Source organism: Leopardus geoffroyi, chromosome B1 (assembly GCF_018350155.1).
Source record: "Leopardus geoffroyi isolate Oge1 chromosome B1, O.geoffroyi_Oge1_pat1.0, whole genome shotgun sequence".
Taxonomy (NCBI): Eukaryota; Metazoa; Chordata; class Mammalia; order Carnivora; family Felidae; genus Leopardus; species Leopardus geoffroyi.
The window spans coordinates 184,882,493-184,901,183 of record NC_059327.1 but is presented as its reverse complement, the minus strand read 5'-3'; the positions used below and the strand labels follow the sequence as shown (position 1 = coordinate 184,901,183).

The 18,691-nt window shown below is 48.6% G+C and overlaps 1 protein-coding gene across 12 annotated transcripts in view; it reads right to left on the bottom strand.

Moving 5' to 3' along the window:
• Nucleotides 1-18,691, bottom strand: part of SEL1L3 (SEL1L family member 3) — a 104,630-nt gene that overhangs the window by 28,473 nt on the left and 57,466 nt on the right. For all 12 annotated transcript variants that reach the window (XM_045474354.1, XM_045474352.1, XM_045474353.1 and 9 more), the window contains 4 exons: nt 10,715-10,834; nt 8,855-8,995; nt 4,510-4,572; nt 1,276-1,452 (listed from right to left, as the gene is read on the bottom strand). In XM_045474354.1, the coding sequence (XP_045330310.1) occupies nt 1,276-1,452; nt 4,510-4,572; nt 8,855-8,995; nt 10,715-10,834 (501 nt within the window). The remainder of the gene's footprint in view (nt 1-1,275; nt 1,453-4,509; nt 4,573-8,854; nt 8,996-10,714; nt 10,835-18,691) is intronic.

Genomic DNA, 18,691 nt, shown 5'->3' with positions numbered 1-18,691 from the left:
TTCTCCCCACTGGAATGTAAGCTTCCCAGGATCAGGGACTGTTTTTGTCTGCTGCTGTATCCCCAGGGCCTGGAAGAGTGCCTGGATGGGCATTCGATGGAATTTGCAGAATGTAATGGTGCAGAAATTATAATTACCATCATCAATATTAATAATGAGGGGCTTTCACTTTGTGCAGGGATCCAGGCCCTGCCTCCACTAAGTGTGTGGCTCTGAGCAAGTGACATAACCTCTCAGAGCATTGATTGTTCCTTCTGTAAAATGGGTGTAACAGCAGCTATTGCAGAGGATAGAATGACGCGGGATGCATGTCAAGTATCTGTGAGTCTCTGTCACAGAGAAAGTGCTTCACCAACGCTGAAGACTATCACTGTTGTTTTCGCTATCATTTTTATTTAAAAAAAAAATGTTTTTTAATGTTTATTTATATTTGAAGGAGACAGAGAAAGACAGAGTGTCAGTGGGGGAGGGGCAGAGAGCGAGGGAGACACAGAATCGAAAGCAGGCTCCCGGTTCTGAGCTGTCAGCACAGAGCCCAATGCGGGGCTCGAACCCATGAACTGTGAGATCATGACCTGAGCCGAAGATGGACGCTCAACCAACTGAGCCACCCAGGCGCCCCTTCACTATCATTTTTAAAAAATGTTTATTTATTTATTTGGAGAAAAAGACAGTGAGAGCAGGGGAGAGGCAGAGAGAGAGAGGGAGAGAGAGAATCCCAAGCAGGCTCTGAGCTGTCGGCACAGAGCCTGACATGGGGCTCAATCTCGCAGATTGTGAGATCATGACCTGAGCCAAAAACAAGAGGGCTGCTTAACCTACTGAGCCACTGAGGCACCCCCTGTTTTTACTCTCATTAAATCTCGTCTCATTTCCGGTAACCCTCTCTGGACCTAGCTCTCTTTCCTTCTAGTAGTATCAATCTCTGCACTGCCTCTGATGCATTGTCATCTTGTATCATCTCCCCCTTCCTCCCTAGTTCAGGCCCTCCTCCTCCAGGAAGCCTTCCTGACTGCTTTGGTCTTCACAGTTTCCCATTAAGAACCGTTTGGGTCATAGCAGTTGGCATACACTGGACACCTGGCTAGATGCCGTCCTTGGTGTTTGGCTATCTTATCTTCCTAACTGGACCCTTGAGTTTCTTGAGGATAGGGTCTGCGTCTTGGCTGGCATCTGCGCCACCCATGGGGCCTCATCCTGCACCGCACGGGGCACATAAGACCTTCAAGGCTCCATGATCTGGCGGCCACCTGCACAGCTGCTCTCAAGACTTACTTGATTCCTTTCAGGAATTCCTGGGAAAATGCCATCCAAATGCAGGACTCCAAGATTGTACGATGCATCCGGGTTCCCCATCTCTTCTGCTTTTAGCCAGTACTTGGCCGCTTTAGCATAATTTTTCTTGAATTTGTGGTAATACCATCCTAAGCCATTGACTGCCTGATGCAATCCCTGGGTTTTAGAACAACAAAAAAAGAAATTACTTTTTTTTTTTTTTTTTTTTTAAGTGAAACCTAAAGAGAATCAATTGCTGTGAAAGCACTCTGCCTGAGTCTGAGCAAAACCTTTCCTATCTCTTTTTGGGGGCAGATGGCATTAAAGAAACGTTAAGAGTTAGAAAACACAAGCCTGCCTCAGAGCTTTCCCAGGTGGGTTTCTTCCGGCTGCTGCTGGGATTCTTGCCTCCTGGCTCAGCGGTCATGCGGACCCCCCAAAGCCTCACTCAGCTCCTGGGGGCTCTTACGCAATGCCCTTGTCCACAAAAGGCTGCTTACTGCCCTGCAGTGTCAACAGTGACCTTGAAACTCACAAGCGCTCACCCGCGAGAGGAGGCCAGGCACTCCCCCAACCCCCGGCTGGGACAGTTTCTAGGTGACCCGCCTGCCCATCTGTTGATTCCTCTGCCCCAAACACCAACAAATCCTCTGAGGGAAGCGGCTGGCAAAACACAGGTGCTTCGGGGCCACTTAGCATCCCGGTTCTGACAGGTGGAGTCTGGTGCGGCTGAGGCAGAGGTGGAGGGCGGTGGAGATGGGAGGCAGGTTTTCACATTGTGTCTAAACCTGGGGCTGGTACCAAGGAAGCGCTTCATGTGAATCTAGCCTGGAGCCTCCTTGTGCTTGCTGATTTGTGCTGTCAGGTGCTGTCGTCTGCTTTCCTTAGGAGCTCCCACTTGCTTCCACAGGGCAGCGGGCGGCTTGCTTGTTGAGAGCTCGGAAGCCCTGAGGGGGTGTCAGTGCTTCGGATCGAGCCTCCCACCCGCAGGGAGAACACTGTGTGTAACCTGGGCGTCCAGTGTTCTCATTCCTCCCTTCCTGCCAGCCCCACCAAACCATGAAGAAGCAGGGGAGAAAGGATCTGAGGGTCTAACGGCGCCCTTGCATCCGTGAGACTTGTTAAGTTAGAGGCTAAGTATGGAACCAAACCTCTTTCACCCCCCCTTCACAAGCGAAGGACAAGTGTCCCTTAAGAACAGATGCCAAGATCCCAGTCTGAGCCTTTTCCGTCTGCCACGGATCCTAAGAGGCTATACTTCCTAGGTTCTCTGTTGGACTCCGGGTGTCGGGAAGACCAGGGGAAAGAAACTAACAATGCTTATTAAAAGAGAAGCTCCATGAGGGTGGGAATCTTGTTTCCCAAGTCCCTTTATTAGTGTTTGCCACAGAGTAGGTGCTCAGTAAATAGCTGACAAATGAATGAAAGCCGCCCTTTGAATCTCGGTGTTAAACAACATGGAGTCCAAACCCTATACCCCGAGGATGGAGACTAGGGTTCAGATCTCCAGGCCCCCCAGACAGCGGACTCCAAAATAACGGACATCTGGAAGGAGCATCAGTGCTGTGGATCTAGGCATAAAGGCGTTCTTCCTGAACCTCACACAGTAGCAGGTGCAAGGTGGTCTGCTGGTGAATCTTACAGAATGCATTTCAATACTGTAATAGACCAGGGAATGCTATAAAGTGGCAAGAACCAGCTTTGGAACAGGCTTGTGGAACAGCCTCACAATGGCTTTTGCGGCGAAGCCAGAGGCCACAGGCTTATTCAGATGCACCTGCCATCCCTCAGAACATCTGCGGAACTCCTGGAGGGACCGCACTTGGAGCCCCACAAGAAATCCCGTCTTCTTGCTTACTATTCATACTCTGTTCTGGAGAGGTACCGCTCAATCACCAAAGTTGCCTCCACATGACTCTTCACTCATTCCAAAAATCAAATGATATGCGGCCTTCGCCACAGGGCCTGACAAAGAGTAGGGGCTTAGAAATTCCTTGCTGAGTGAATGAGTGAGAATCACAAAGCACTTTTAAGGAGGCAGTGACTCCAGGCTATAAAACTGCATCTCCCAATACTTAACCAAGCTCTGCTCAAAACCCCTTCAAGACAAAGCACATTAGACATCAACACACCACTACGATGGCCGAAGAGACACAAATTTCCGAGCTTCCGGGAAACCCCAGCGTTGCCCCATTTTAGGATTCTCTGGAAACAATGCCCTCAAGGACCACCATGAAACTGCCTCTCTGCCTCTGCCCTAACATTTGTGTGGGGTCAGGAGTTGTTGTGTGCTGAAGTAGGCTCCCTTCTCCTGGGTCATGTGCCCTCTTGACACCACAGAGGTGGAGGAAAAGTCTTCTGGCTCTCTTGTTCCATGCTCCAACTTTCTGCTCGACACAAAAAAGACACTCTGAACTTCTCAAGGGGAGGGAATGAGGGAAAAAAATCAGCACGGGATCTTCAGGAGTCTTTGTCGATAAGGCAGATATTGGCAGCCTGGGGGAGGGAGGCATTTTCAAGAGCCGGGAGGGCTAGAGAGGACCCGGTCAAGGTTGTAGAATTACAGTGGTTTCTACAAATGTATTTATTTGCCAATCTGCATGCGTGCACCCTTGAGTGTGCTTGGGTGGGTGCGCATGCACTGTGTGTGGGTGCGTCCCCACACAAACGATACTTAACCTCCATTCTGTAGGGCCAGAGTGAAACCAGCTGAGTTGACAATAGCAGTGAAGAGTAAATAGTGACAAAAGCAAAGAAATTTCTAAACCCAGCAACAAACTGGATAAACGTCTCCGTTATTAAAGCCCAGGAAGTAAAGGAGCATTGGACATAACAGGGTTAAGCTTCAAGGGAATTAGGCCTTTGGTTTTCCCAATTCAATGGCATTTATACATACCCATTCAATTCCAAGGAGCCCCGCTACCCCCCCCAACCCCCAACCCTTGCTTGTTATCAGGGCAGCAGGTGATTATAATTTTAGCCTTCAAACAAGATCAGCTTGAATTCTATTGACTGGAAGGTGAATTCAGCTTTTGAATTTTGCCGTCCCCATTGTGACAGGTTTCCGTATGTGTTGTAGGTCCAAAATGACTAATCACCGCAATGCCAGTGACCTCCCTCCCAACTCCTATTTTCTACCGGGGCCAAAGGCTGGCCATTCACTTTGGCAGATTTGCAGGCGTGTGGGCATGCGTGGTGCAAATGTTTCCCTCTGACAATATGCAAAAGTGTTACCTTGGAAGCCGCTTTCTTCATCAGCTCTAAGGCAAGCCGTCTGTTCTTTTTTACTCCTTGACCCTAAACCATGATAAACAGCAATGAGTACGAAGAAAATCAACCCAGAGTGCGCTCAAAGACATCATGCGGGTATATCAATATTCCAGGTAAAATACTTACACAATAAAACCCAAGCCTTCCTATTTAGAAGCCTTCCCTTAAAGATCTCTCGATGCAGAGCCATTACCCCATCATCATCATCACCACCACCATTATTTTGCTTATGTGTGTGGAGCTGAGGCAGCGGACCTGACCTTCCCAGCTTAGCGTCCATACAAAATCCCCCATTATCACCCAGTGGATCGCATTCCTGTCTGTCCACAGGTACCACTGGGAGAAGCCCTGAAGAATAGGGCTAAATGAGTTTGGTCATCCTGGATGCGTTCCTCTGGGGATGGTCTCATCCGTGAGCCAGATATCGTGCTTTATCTGCACTGGACAGTCAAGAGTTATCAGGCCTGCCATTTGCAGCCTTCCTGGGTCCTCTCAGGAGTCCCCAGGGTGGAACACGGTGGTTTCAGAACCAGCTTGAGAGCCCGTCGTGAAGGAGACAGGACCCCTTGGAACCCTCTGCCTCAGATGCTGACAGAAACTGACAAGGTTCCTCCTCCGGCAAAAGCAAGTTTTCCCAGCAGACGTGGTTTGAGCACCACCACAGAGAGAAATATATTAGAAAATAATTTTATATACTATATAAATATATATTATAATTTTATGTTTTTATAAAAATATTATAATTTGATATATTTATATAGTATATATAATTTTTTTTGAGAGAGAGAGAGATTGAAAGAGACAGAGAGAGAGATTGAAAGAGACAGAGATTGAAAGAGACAGAGATTGAAAGGGCAGACAGAGAGGGAGACACAGAATCCGATCCAGGCTCTGAGGGGTCAGTCAGCACAGAGCCCGACACGGGGCTCGAACTCACGAACCGTGAGATCGTGACCTGAGCCGAAGTCGGTCGCTCAACTGACTGAGCCACCCAGGTGCTCCTTGGGGTTCTTGCTGCAAGAGAGGAACTTCGTGGGATCACGCTGAAGTGTCTGCAGGACCATGTGGGGAAGTGGCAGGTCTGAGGGGGGAGCTGGAGGGGTCCCTAAGGTCTCTCTCAACACAGGACTGACAACAAAAATGGCGGGCAACGGGAGCTGGATGAAAACCGTCGCTGCTACCAAACTCAACTGAAATCTGTGACTGACACACACCACAGGTGCCCCCTGGACTCTTCCTGGCCTCAGACACGGCGGTTGATGGGGTCACATTGTGACATAATGTGGCAGGGCTTTGCAATGAATATAGCTTTTAACTCTGTTGACATAGCACCACAGCAAATAAAGATGACACTAGCAAACATTCCCGCATTAATTAGGGTGTGCCCAACCCTGGGCCGTCACACCTCATCCTCACCACAAGCCTGGAGACGTGCTGTGAACACTCCCATCTGAGCCCTTGCCCAGACTAGCACGGTGAGTGAGATATAGAGGCAGGATTTGAACCCAGGCAGGCAGGCCCCAGAGTCCAAGCACACAACTACCACTCTCTCTTGCCTCCTGTGCATTCCAGTTCTGTGCTGAGAACACATAACGATTTGTAACCTCCTGGCAGGACCCAGAAAACATGCAGGATATGGTTGTCTCTATTTTTTCAGGACCCAAAAATAAAATCGTGACTCCAACTAAAAGTGAAACTATATGCACCAAATTTTCTACTAGACTTTAACTTACCTATTTAATAAAGCCAATGAGCTGAAGCAAAGCTGAAGATGAAAATATTTTTCGGAAATGCACCATTACTTCATTTAATCAGAGAAAAAGAGAGGAAAAAAAAAAAAAGAACAAGAAGGCTACTTGGAAAAACTGGATAGGGCAATGAGACAACACTTTTGGACTTCTGGAAAAGTGTCAGAAAGACCAGGATGACAGAATGTTAGAACCTGGTTGAACTCAAATTTTATCTTCTCCAACTTCTCTGCTTTGAAGGAATAAAACTGGGGCCCAGAGAGGATGACTCATCCAAAGACTTACAGTCGGATCTACGACTAGAACTCAGATACTCTGATTTCTAGCTGCCATGCATTTTCCAGAATACTTGTTCATTTCATCCTAAGTGGGATAACTTCCTGCACAGGGGCTATGCACTCTACACAAATCTGAGCAGTCCTGGAAGTTGTTAAGTGAGAGAAATGGAAGGCCCTGGTACGTAGTAAGTGCTCCATAATATCCACTGAGTGAATTAATCAAAAACAGCTGCTGCAGGAAAGGTCAAAGCTCTGTCCTCTTGTGGATGCCAGACGGGATGGCCTGGACTGTCTCGTCTTGGACAAGCTGCAGCTGTCATGGCACCATGACACAATATGCCCAAGGCCCACACAAAGCCCGGAGCACAGTACTGTTCGTCACATTTGGGAAGCTTATTTTCTGCATGGGGTTCTTTCCCGTGGAAAACACGTAAAGTGACCTTCTGGCCAGAGGTAAGATCTTCGATATGCTAATGAGCGGCTTCCTTGATCCCACAGAGGGATTCTTAGTTAGAATGCAGGAAAAACAAAAGTCTCTTGGGGCGCCTGGGTGGCGCAGTCGGTTAAGCGTCCAACTTCAGCCAGGTCACGATCTCGCGGTCCGTGAGTTCGAGCCCCGCGTCAGGCTCTGGGCTGATGGCTCAGAGCCTGGAGCCTGTTTCCGATTCTGTGTCTCCCTCTCTCTCTGCCCCTCCCCCGTTCATGCTCTGTCTCTCTCTGTCCCAAAAATAAATAAACGTTGAAAAAAAAAAAAAGTCTCTAAGGTTTGGGAAAGCAGACAGTAGGTCACCTCCAGAGTCATTTGTTTATGTTATTTGCCTCTGCCTCTAGATGGCGAGCTCCGGGTGGGCAGAAGTCATGTCCGATTCGAGCCATTATCTTCTCTGCACTTTGACAGTGGCCGGCCCCAACTCCGGCGGACAGGTGCCTCTCCGTGCCTGCCCTCTCCACCAGTGCGTGAGCCCCTTGAGGTCGGGGACGTGGCGCCCGCATCCATCTGTCACTCCATCTAGCACAGAGTCTGGCATTTTGTCAGCCCTGAATGGGTGTTTATTGAATAAACACACGGATGCATCAGCATATGGCTAGGAGTCAAGCCGTTTCTGTGTTGACTTGACAACTGAGAAAGGGAAGTCCAGACTCTACATTTGGAAACCACATCAACCAATAGGTTTTAAGGCTTTGGAGGGTCCGAAATGTAGCAGAGTCATGGTTGTGAATCAGTGAGTGGCCACAGCTGCGGTCCCAAAGATGGACCTGGCCGCACAAACCCACGTCCTTGTCTGAAGACACTCACTATCTGAGGACAGCCACTTGCTTTGGGCATGACATAGGATCTAAGGGTTTCCTTACTGGAGCCAACAGCTTTTCGCTTTGCCAAGGTTGGGGAGTTGATGTCTCTGTGTTTGGGGGGTGAAGAACACAGACTCTGAAGCCAAAGTGCCTGGAGCTCAGTCCCAGATCTCTAAAATGTACCAGTTGTGTGACCTTGGGCAAGTTAAAAAGCCTTCCTCTGCCTCTGTTACCACATATATAAACAGCAGTCATAATGCACCCCCGGGCCTGCCTCACAAGGTCGTTATGAGGATTGAATGCATTAACACATGTAAGCCCGGTAATAAGTGCTCAAGCAGTGTGATCTATTCAGATTTCATGTAAGATACAGTATTTTTCATTTCTTGAAGCCCATTCATTATATTATCTCATTCAATCTGTGATCATTACCGTTGTCCCATGAGATCAAATAACTCCAAGGACACATAGGTGATGATGGAAGAGGAGGGACTTGAACTCCATCCTCTGTCTCCTGTGCTAATGCTTTCAATCCCCCCCCCCCCGCCCCCCGCCGCCATTCTCCTGTTGGCTTAAAGCAAGATCTTTATTTTGACCAACCAGACCGTTGGGATCCAGCCCAAACACACACTTCGGTTAAGCTGTAATTCAGTGACAACTCTGCCTGGTGGCGAACTTGCAGCCCCTTTGGGGGCTGATGGCCGTTTTCCAATCCGTAAAACGTGGTGCCTCCTCCAGAATGCTACAGTGCTTGCAAAAGCAAAGACAATCCAGGTGCCAAACATAAGGCTAATGATTAAAAATGAGACCAGGGCACTGTTTCTGATTCTGCCTTTCCAGCAAGTATCCCTTTCCATCAAGAGTGACGGCAGCACATACATACTAAGTTCTTTCAGTTACAGATTCCTTGTTTGCCAGCACGCCTACAGGAAACTGCTCAGAAGTCTGATAAGAATTGCATAACGTTGGCACAAACCGAGGGATTCTTACCTTGAATAACACAATGGCATAGTCATATATCAACGCGGGGTCCTCAGTCTCCAGGGCACCCTTGGCGTACCACTCGATTGCTGCTTCAGGATTCTTGGCCACACCTTGCTGGCCCCAAAACAGCATCTGGGCCAATCGTTGCTTCAAGACAGTAGCAATTTAGAAGAATGACTTTCCTGTGTAATGCTTAACATAAGACTTTAAAAGGTGGAAGGACAAACCAAGTTCAAAATGTTTTCCCATGAGAACCAAGAAATAGGTAGGCGCGTGTTATCTTCCAACTGGGAGCCCTGAAAGGTGAACTCGTGTAAATACGAGTCCTCAGCACCAGCTGGAAACAAGGCACGTGTGCACGTGTATGTGGACGTATCTGTTGTACCCAGGGCCAGAGCTGGATGGAACTTGGCCAACGATCACGACTGTCTCCTGTCCTCAAAGCCCCTCTCCTTTGGGAGGTACTGCCTGTCACTTGGCCTAGTGAATGGCATGGAGGCCTGTGTACATCCATATCAGGAAGGCACTTCTCTCTCCCCATCCCAGCATTTTTCCACACGACTGACTCCACCATGACACTCAAGGCTGAGAGCTCTCTGGGGATAGGAACCTCAAGATGTTTTTTTGTCTGCCTTTATCCCCTCAGCCCCCATTCAGCAAAGCTCAGTAGAAGCTCATAGAAGCTATTCCACAAAGATTTGCTAAACGAAGGAAGGAAAGTTCATGCAAGCTCTGGAGTACCCAGGAAATGACTCTGGCAGTAGCATTTCCAGAATTATGTGCTAGAATTCTTTCCTGCACTAGAAAGACTGCAGGCCAGGGACAGATGTCCAACAGGAGCCAGAGCAATGTCTGTTAACATTCTGGCCCATTCTGGCCTCTTGTGGTCTTTCTTTCTGCTTCTTCTCTCGTCTCCTTCTCTTCCTTCCCCTCACTCCTCAAATACCTACAATGTCCCTCAAAGTATCTCCTGAAATTCTAGGAAGACCTCTACAGACGGATGGGAGGCCCATTCATCACTAAAGGGTCTCTGAACTATTTGCTTGTCAATGCATTTGTTCTTTTCTGTTCTCTTTCTTTTTCCCATCTCTGAGCTTCTGCCTGCTTAACAGACCCAGAGGCTCTTCCCACACCGTGTCCTCACCAGGAGCACAGAGCAAAAGCTAAATCCACTCTTGGGGAAGGAGGCTTTCTCCCAACCGGTGCCATTGGCCTAAGCTGTCTCCCATTAAAGGATTCTCTTCATAGTGAAATCAAGGGAAGAAGTCAGATAGAGAACATTCTCCCTGCTTTCTGCCCTTCCTGGTACCTCTGAAAAGTCCTTCCAAAAACACAAGACACGTTCAAGAGACAAGGTTGGTCCTCTGGTCTAACATACTGCACGTGATTTTCTGTTAGTCTCTTAGCTGAATTCACGGCCCTTCTTCCTGATATCCCTCTAATCTCTACTGCACCCCAAGATGCTTCTTTTTCATTTCTATCCAATGCCCTAAAATGTCTGATGGTAGTCTTTAGGACAGATCACAAATGTTAAAGCTCTTTCTCCTTCTGGGTGCAGGGTAGGACTACACTTCCAGCCCACGTGAAGTCAAGGGAGACCAGGTGAGGAGGCGGCCCCCGCCACCTCTGTGCAGAGCCCCGCCGCAGTGGCTGTGGGCGACTGTATTGCAATGAAGCCCCTGGTGGCTTGGTTTGTAGGGGCTCATGAGAGCACGGCACGTGCCGACCCCCACGGGACGGGTAGTGGAAGCAAGAAACTAACGCGTGTTGTTTCAAGCCACTGAGGTTTGGGATAATCTGTTACCATGGCATAACCTGGTCTATCAGAACCGATAGAATTTCCAAAACAGTGGCCCGCATTTTTACCTGAGCTGCCGCATTGCCTCGGGTGGCCTCGTGCTTCAACCACATGAAGACATCTCCATCCTCTTTGGTTTGTACCTTGAGCGTTTCCTCATCCTTCAGTCTAATTGTTTCGACATATGCCTGAAAAGGACGGAGAGGAGAGAAAGAGGGAGGGATGAAGGAAGGAAAACAGAAGGAGGGGGACACGGGAAATGCCCAAATGATTTAGGCACGCAAAAGCCATGGCATTATTCTTAAACTGGCAATTGCTCAGGTAAAAACTATCTGAACAACTGAAACACGGGGTATGTTCACAATGTCATAAGATCAAATGCATTTTATTTTTTTATTTTTTTATTTTTTTAAAAATTTTTTTTTCAACGTTTATTTATTTTTGGAACAGAGAGAGACAGAGCATGAACGGGGAAGGGGCAGAGAGAGAGGGAGACACAGAATCGGAAACAGGCTCCAGGCTCTGAGCCATCAGCCCAGAGCCCGACGCGGGGCTCGAACTCACGGACGGCGAGATCGTGACCTGGCTGAAGTCGGACGCTTAACCGACTGCGCCACCCAGGCGCCCCTCAAATGCATTTTAAATGAACGTATCACATCTCCTATACCTAAACGGGCATATTTGTTCCGACCAAAGCGTTTGCCTTGGGAGGACAAAATTTATTCCACTCCCACTTCCGTTGCTCAAGCTTGTTCAGAAGACCACGTTCACGCCACTGATTTCAGAGGCAGATTACACACGGCCTCAAAAAAGGTGAATCAATATTTTCTAAGTATAACCTTGTTTTGTTTTTTTTTTTAATCCCAAAGTGTTATTATCCTGCATGACTAACCCCTTTTATTTAGAAGGCTCAGCTTCAAATATCTTTTGGCTATTTCCAAAAATTAAATCTACCCTGCCGAAAAGAGGGCATTGTTAATTCTGAGGATGCGAGGAAGAAGGTGCTAGAGGCTCTGAGGGGGAATCCAAAGGGAAAGTTCCCAAAATGTTTTGAATTTGCGCACCGCCTTGGAGGTATCCGACTCCTCTGCAGAAAATCAGACTCATTTTGAAGTGTAAATTTTGGCTGTTTATCAAGAGACCAGCGCTGTTGTTTCACAGTCTCCCCTTATACATAATGAACTCTATTTAACAATGCCGTGAGGGGTGCTGGGAAGGGCTTCCCATGCCCGGCACATGCCACAGGCAGATGGTAAAATAAATAAATAAATAGATAGATAGATAAATAAAATAAAATAAAATAAAATAAAATAAAATAAAAGGATCTGCATGAGTTTGGGAAAGAAGCCTCAGAGAACAAGGAGCCAGGCCTGATTTCCCTTCTGACCCTTTGTTGGCGAGGAAGAATTCTTAGATTCACAAACTCTAGCCTGCAGCCCATTCCTGAGACGGTCTGGTAGCTGTCTCCTCTGCTATGGCCGCATGGCACCATGGGTCCCTCCCCAGGGCACTGGGGGGCTGAGAAGTGGGGACTGTGTCGGGAACCCAGCAGGCATCCCGTCTTGCTCAGTGTCTAACCCGTGGAGGCCACCAAGCAAAGGGCAACAATTAGAATAAGGCCACCCACTACCTTCTATTGAAATCATCTTTGTGCCAGGGGTTTAACAAATCTTTTTGTCCCCTCATCCTCATGACAGGACTGCCATCCAAATGTCACTGTCCTCGATTTATAGGCAAAGAAGCGGACGCCTGAAAGGTGAAACCAGGAACTCATGATTGCCTCGTAGAGCTGTCAAGCCAGCCCGGCCTGACTCCAAAGAAAGGGCTCTCTCGGGCTCCCCACAGTGTCACCCTCTAGCGAGAAGGCCCTAGAATCCACTCTATCCTGTTGACTCCGACAAGCATAGGACTAACAAGTGGGTGCTTCAGCTCGAACTCCAGGGGACACTCTACGGTCTGGGGTGAACTTGGAATTGGGCTGACGCTGGAGCTGTTTAGATAATGGAATCCTCAGTTAGAATTTTGTTTTCACCTGGACAGTTCGGGGTCTTTTGAGTTTTGGTTATTTTTCTTATTTTGTTTCCTTCTCTTTTTTTTTTTTTTTAATTTTTTTTTCAACGTTTATTTATTTTTGGGACAGAGAGAGACAGAGCATGAACGGGGGAGGGGCAGAGAGAGAGGGAGACACAGAATCGGAAACAGGCTCCAGGCTCCGAGCCATCAGCCCAGAGCCCGACGCGGGGCTCGAACTCACGGACCGCGAGATCGTGACCTGGCTGAAGTCAGATGCTCAACCGACTGCGCCACCCAGGCGCCCCGTTTCCTTCTCTTTAACTTTGTCATGGGGCTTGAATGAAAGACATGACATATGAAGACACAGGTCCTACCCTGCGGGATTTACACCCTTAGATGTGTCTGCCGCTCTCTGGCAGTGACGATATATCACTGACATATCAATGATAGTTGATGTATCACTGATAATACGTCGCTGTTCTAATTGCTTTGCCCAAGATTGCCTCATTGAATCTTTGCCACCTTGTAAGAGTGTCTCTGTCAGTATCTCCATTTCAGTGATGTAGAAACTGAGGCTCAGAAGTTAAGTAGCTTATCCAAGAGCATATATTTAGTTCTTCAAACTTAGGAATCAAATCCAGGCTGGCCGGCTGTGGGGCCCATAGACCTCACCACCCCGTGAAGGGCTCGTGCATTTGAGAGGAAGCAAATGGTAGACTGCTTCCTTGTCCTCCCTGATAGTGAACTCATGGCCTTTTGGCAAAGGCCACATTTCTGAGGGAACTGGGTAGCTGTGCATAATTCTGAAGAAGTGACACTTTTGTCCTTTGTGTCGTTGTCCCCTGGTCTAGCTCCCCTGGGTCGTGCCATCCAGTTTTGCAGCAGGACAGGGCCATTAAGAGCACAATCTTTCACATCAGACCAAGGGGAATTCTAACCCACCACGAACTACCCACGGACCTTGGCCAACTAACTTTATTTATCTGCGATTCAGTCTCTGCATCCATAAAGTGGAGCTTAGCATGGTACTTGCTAGATCAAAAGCACTCAACCTAACAGCCGCTATTTTTCACTGTATGAAGAGTTAGAAAGGCCTAGGTTCCAATCGAGGCTCCACGACTCAACCGCTGTGTGACTCTGGGCAGTTCTTCAGCTTCTCTGAGGCTCAGTTGCCCCACTTGTAAAATGGGAACTGATCTCACAGGGTTGCGTGAAGATTCCATGAGACTGTTTATAAAAGAGCTTAGCAGAGCGTGTGGTGCATGGTGAGCTCTCAGTAATGGAACCCATCGTTTGTTAGGTCCTTACTTCACTCCGACACGTAAAAGGCTGGGAGCCGTTTAGAACATTAGCCCTCCTATTGGTTCTGCGGTTTTGTGCAGCTCACAACCTTATGCGGTGGGGTCTAAGAGCATTTTATGCTTCAGAAGATGAAAGTCACAGACTTTAAAGGGGGAGCTGTGGGGACGGAAGCCGGGCTCCACTAGCCACACATCATGTGGGTTCGCTTGTTCAAGCTGTGACCCCCGTGTGAGGTACATATCATGGCACCCGCCTTACTGGTGAAAAGCTGTGCGGAGACAGAGGTGAGCACTATCACCTAAGATTTCACACCCAGTGAACAACGGACCTGGGACCTTAACCCAAGTAAATCTGGCCAGAGCCACGCCTCCACTGCGTGCCACACCCAGGCAGCTGGTAGCTTCTCCATGGTACTGGGGTCACTACGGCGGCAGCCAGCACCGGAGCCATATGGTCTGGGCCTTCTGTGAAAGCCGACCACCTGCAAAGACATCTGATGAAAGAACAACCCCTAAAAGGGAGGAACGATCGGCTGTTCACGCATTCAGACAACACTGTGTGACCGGAGAATGATGCGTCGGATGGAAATATGACCAAGGCAGGAGGAAGAAGGTGTGGTGTGGAGAAGCAGCAGTGGGGGTGTTTGGGGGGCAGAGCTGAAGAGATGCTGGCAGGGACCCAAGGGCCCCACATTGACCAGCGCTGGGACTTTTGTGGCTTCTGAGGGGTTCTTTTTGTTGCTGCGTTACAAAGTCAAGGTCTCTCGAATGAGCTCATATCCTGTACTGCAGGGTTAAAATCTGCTGACCAGGTCAGAGGAGGTCCAACGTCTGGAGACTGGACAGACCTTACAGCCCCCACGCCCACTGTCAGAGGAGGCACCACACTATCCCAGAGACGCTGACACTTCACCGGTGTCACCACCTTTCTCTCTGCTCAGCCTGCAGCTTCCAAGGGCAGTGTTCACACCGTATCGGCTATCTGCCATTGATCACAGGGTGGGGCAGAGGAGACGGGGTAGGGAGGGCAAGAGAAGTGGTGGAGACAAGAAGAGAAGAGACAGAAAAGAGACAAAGAGAACAAGAGAAAAGAGTGAGAGAGAAGTGGGGGGAGAGACAGAGAGACAGAGAGGAAGGGAGGCAGAAAGGGCAGGACTTGGAAAACCCCTCCGACTTTGCAACTGGGGCCTTCACATTTTCCAGAGCATCTGCGTTCTCTGGAGTCGTGAAATATGACGGTTCAGCCAGCACCCCTGGGAACTCAGGAGCAGGGCAATTTCAAAGCCTACACTTAAACCGCCTACCTCTGCTAACTTCCTGCGAGGCCTGTGGGAACCGCCCTTGGGAACCCGCCTCTCAGGGTGTTTAAAATCAGCTGCAACGCTTGGCTCCCAATGGTGGGTGTGTGTGTGCGTTTTCTTTGCTGAAATTTCACATTTTAGGGATTTTATTAAAGTAAGAATGGGAAATACGAGCTGTAAGGGGAAGTACCCACAATTCTCAAATGCGGGATGCCACCCAGGAAGGCTGACTGGGAGAGGGGCGGGATTTAAAGCCAAGTGCTTTGGGTGCATGCAGTCAACAATGAACACTGGTCACATCAAAAAGCACCAGAGTCTGGGGCGCCTGGGTGGCTCAGGCAGTTAAGCCTCGACTCTCGATTTTGGCTCAGGTCATGATCTCACGGTTTGTGGGTTTGACCCCCCCCCCCCAACACACACACACACAGGGCTCTGTACTGACTAGCCTGCTTGGGATTCTCTCTTTCCCTCTCTCTCTGTCCCTCCCCCGCTGTACTAACTCTGTCTCTCTCTCTCAAAATAAATAAATATTTTTTTTTAGGCACCAGTGAGTCAACAAGACAATGTAATAACTTCAGGTTTATCACTGGATGTTCTTCACTCTTACCCCGTCTGTCAGCCCATTGGTAAACACTGGGTGCCAACTGTGTGTCACGCCCAGTGCTGGGCACTGGGATCACTGACATGAACCAGGAGCCTGTAACAAGGAGCCTATGGTCTCCTGGGGAAGCCAGCTCTGTGACCCTGTGCGTGGCACCCCTCATAAGCGTTCATAAGGGCAATGGCAGGGATACACCCGGGTGCCCTGGCCCCACCACCAATAGATGTGGAGGAGGAGGTGAGGTCTGAGCCCAGTGTTCAAGTAGGAGGGGTCCGCAGGCAGGAAAAGAGGAGTGAGTGTGGAGAAACAGACCAGGCAGAGGAGACCAAACAGCACCAGGAGGCAGGAACAGCAAGGTGTGGCCTATAGTATGGTGTCACCAGGGTGGACAGGCTGAGCAGGGATCACTGAGAGCTGAGGCTGGAGAAACAGAAACCAGATCAAAGAAATCCTCCTACGCCAAGCGATGCACTGAGCTGAGGCGTCGTGGGTCAGTACTTCTCAACACGGGCTGCAAGTTATGAACATCCGAGCTTTTCAAACACACTTGAACAACGCAGGTTTGACCTGCACAGGCCCGCCTCATGCAGGTTTGTTTTTTTTTTCAACAAATACGGTGCTATAAATATATTTCTTGATGATTTTCTTAATCACATTTTTTCCCTCTGGCCTACTTTATCGTAAGAATACAGCAGATAATACATATAACAAAATAAACATGTGTTCATTGACTGTTTATGTTACCAATAAGACTTCTGGACAACAGTAGGCTATTAGTAGTAAACTTTGGGGGAGTCAAAGTTATATGTGGACTTTTAACTGTATGGGGGATCGGTGCCCCTAACCCTCTTGTTGTTCGAAGGTCAACTGTATACACATACGCACATACACGTGTGCCCAGGCCCCTCCACGCTGCGACCTCAAGACTATGGGGTGGAGCCTGCACGGAATTGTTCTTTAAACCCCCAGGTGAGGGGCGCCTGGGTGGCGCAGTCGGTTAAGCGTCCGACTTCAGCCAGGTCACGATCTCGCGGTCCGCGAGTTCGAGCCCCGCGTCGGGCTCTGGGCTGATGGCTCAGAGCCTGGAGCCTGTTTCCGATTCTGTGTCTCCCTCTCTCTCTGCCCCTCCCCCGTTCATGCTCTGTCTCTCTCTGTCCCAAAAATAAATAAACGTTGAAAAAAAAAAAAAAATTTAAACCCCCAGGTGATTGTGACGTGCAGCCAGGTTGAGAGCCTTGACTGCCGACAGCCTACTTTGGAAGAAGTAGTGAGAAGAGAAGGGAAGAGACAAGGCTGGTGACAGAAAGACCAGTTAGGAAGCACATCGGTTTGCTATGGCCGCCATAACAAAACGCCACAGACTGGGTGGCTTGAACCACAGACATTTATTCCCTCAAAGTTCTAGGGGCCAGAAGTCCAAGATCAAGATGCTGGCAGGTTTTGTTTCTTCGAAGGCCCCTCTCCTTGGCATGCCGGTGGCCACTTTCTCACTGTGCCCCCCCATATAGTCATCCTGCTATCTGTTTAAATCCTATTCTCCTGTTCTTTGGGCGGGGGTGGGGGTGGGGATGGGGAGCAGCACAATTCAGCCCAGAGCAGGAGGCTGTCCAGCAGCTGGGGGCAGAGGTGAGAAGGGGCAAATGTCACCTATGGCCCCAGGGATGGAGACAGGCGGAGAGAGAAATGGGCAGCTGGCGGGGGCTGTAACTGATGGGAGGATGGGGGGATGGCTCCTTGGCTGCAAGGAGGGACAGTAGGGCCACCAGCGGAGGAGTTACGGGGGACGGGCAGTGTGTTACCTCCTCCGCACTGTGTTATGAATCCAGATGGGGGTGCGTAAGAAAATCTCAGCTGGACTGGAAGGTCCGAGTGTCACCAGTATGTGGAGGGCAGTTGAAACCAAGGGTGTGGACGAGACCCCTGCCCCTCTGGAAGGGGCGGAGACGAGGCGGGGGACCAAACCACCAACGTGGAAAAGCACATTCCGAGGAGCGACTGAAGGAAAGCAGCTCGTCTACGATTAAGTCACAAAACAAACAAAAGCCAGCATCTTCTTTCTCTTTCACCTGAGCCAGAGACCTGCTAACTCATAAAGAAGTGACACGAAGCGAGAGTACTAATAAAGAAGATGAAATGATTTGAAGCACGAGGTACATAAAAGAGAAAATGAAGAATCAAGGAAGGAGTTACTGACGGATCCTTGGTTTGTTAATTAGAGGTCTGGCTTTCCATATCTCCTCGTTTGTTTCGTGCTGCTGGTGAATTAATAGATTTCTCAACAAAAGGACATTTAAATCCATGTATGACACCTGCTTAAATTCTCAAGAAGCCATTAATTACACATTCTTAAGAAAATGAGCGATGATACAACTCTTCTAACTGTATAATTCGTATCTGTGATTCTTAATCATACGACTTTCAGCTGCAAGATGGATCTCTTCTATTCATCGTCTCTGGTTCTGACCAATTAAACATTTTCTTTCATAATCATAACATTTCATGTGCCAAATCTTCAAAGAAAAGGAGCTTGTTAGCAACATACTATTTCCCATTGCTAATTTATGCTGAATTAGAATTCTTAAAAGTATAATACATACATAGAGGACATTCTTAACACATTCAGGCTTAGCTGAACCCACCGCAAGATCACGTTGTGGCTTGCTTTTTGTATGCATGTCTTTTTCAGAATAATTCCTTTAAAAAAAATTTTTTTTTGATCAATTCATAAATTAATTCCTGTCAAACTGAGGTCAAGTTTTGCGCATAGCTTATATTTCACTGAGAGAATACAAACAATAATGACAAGATCGTTCAAGTTTATTCAGGGGA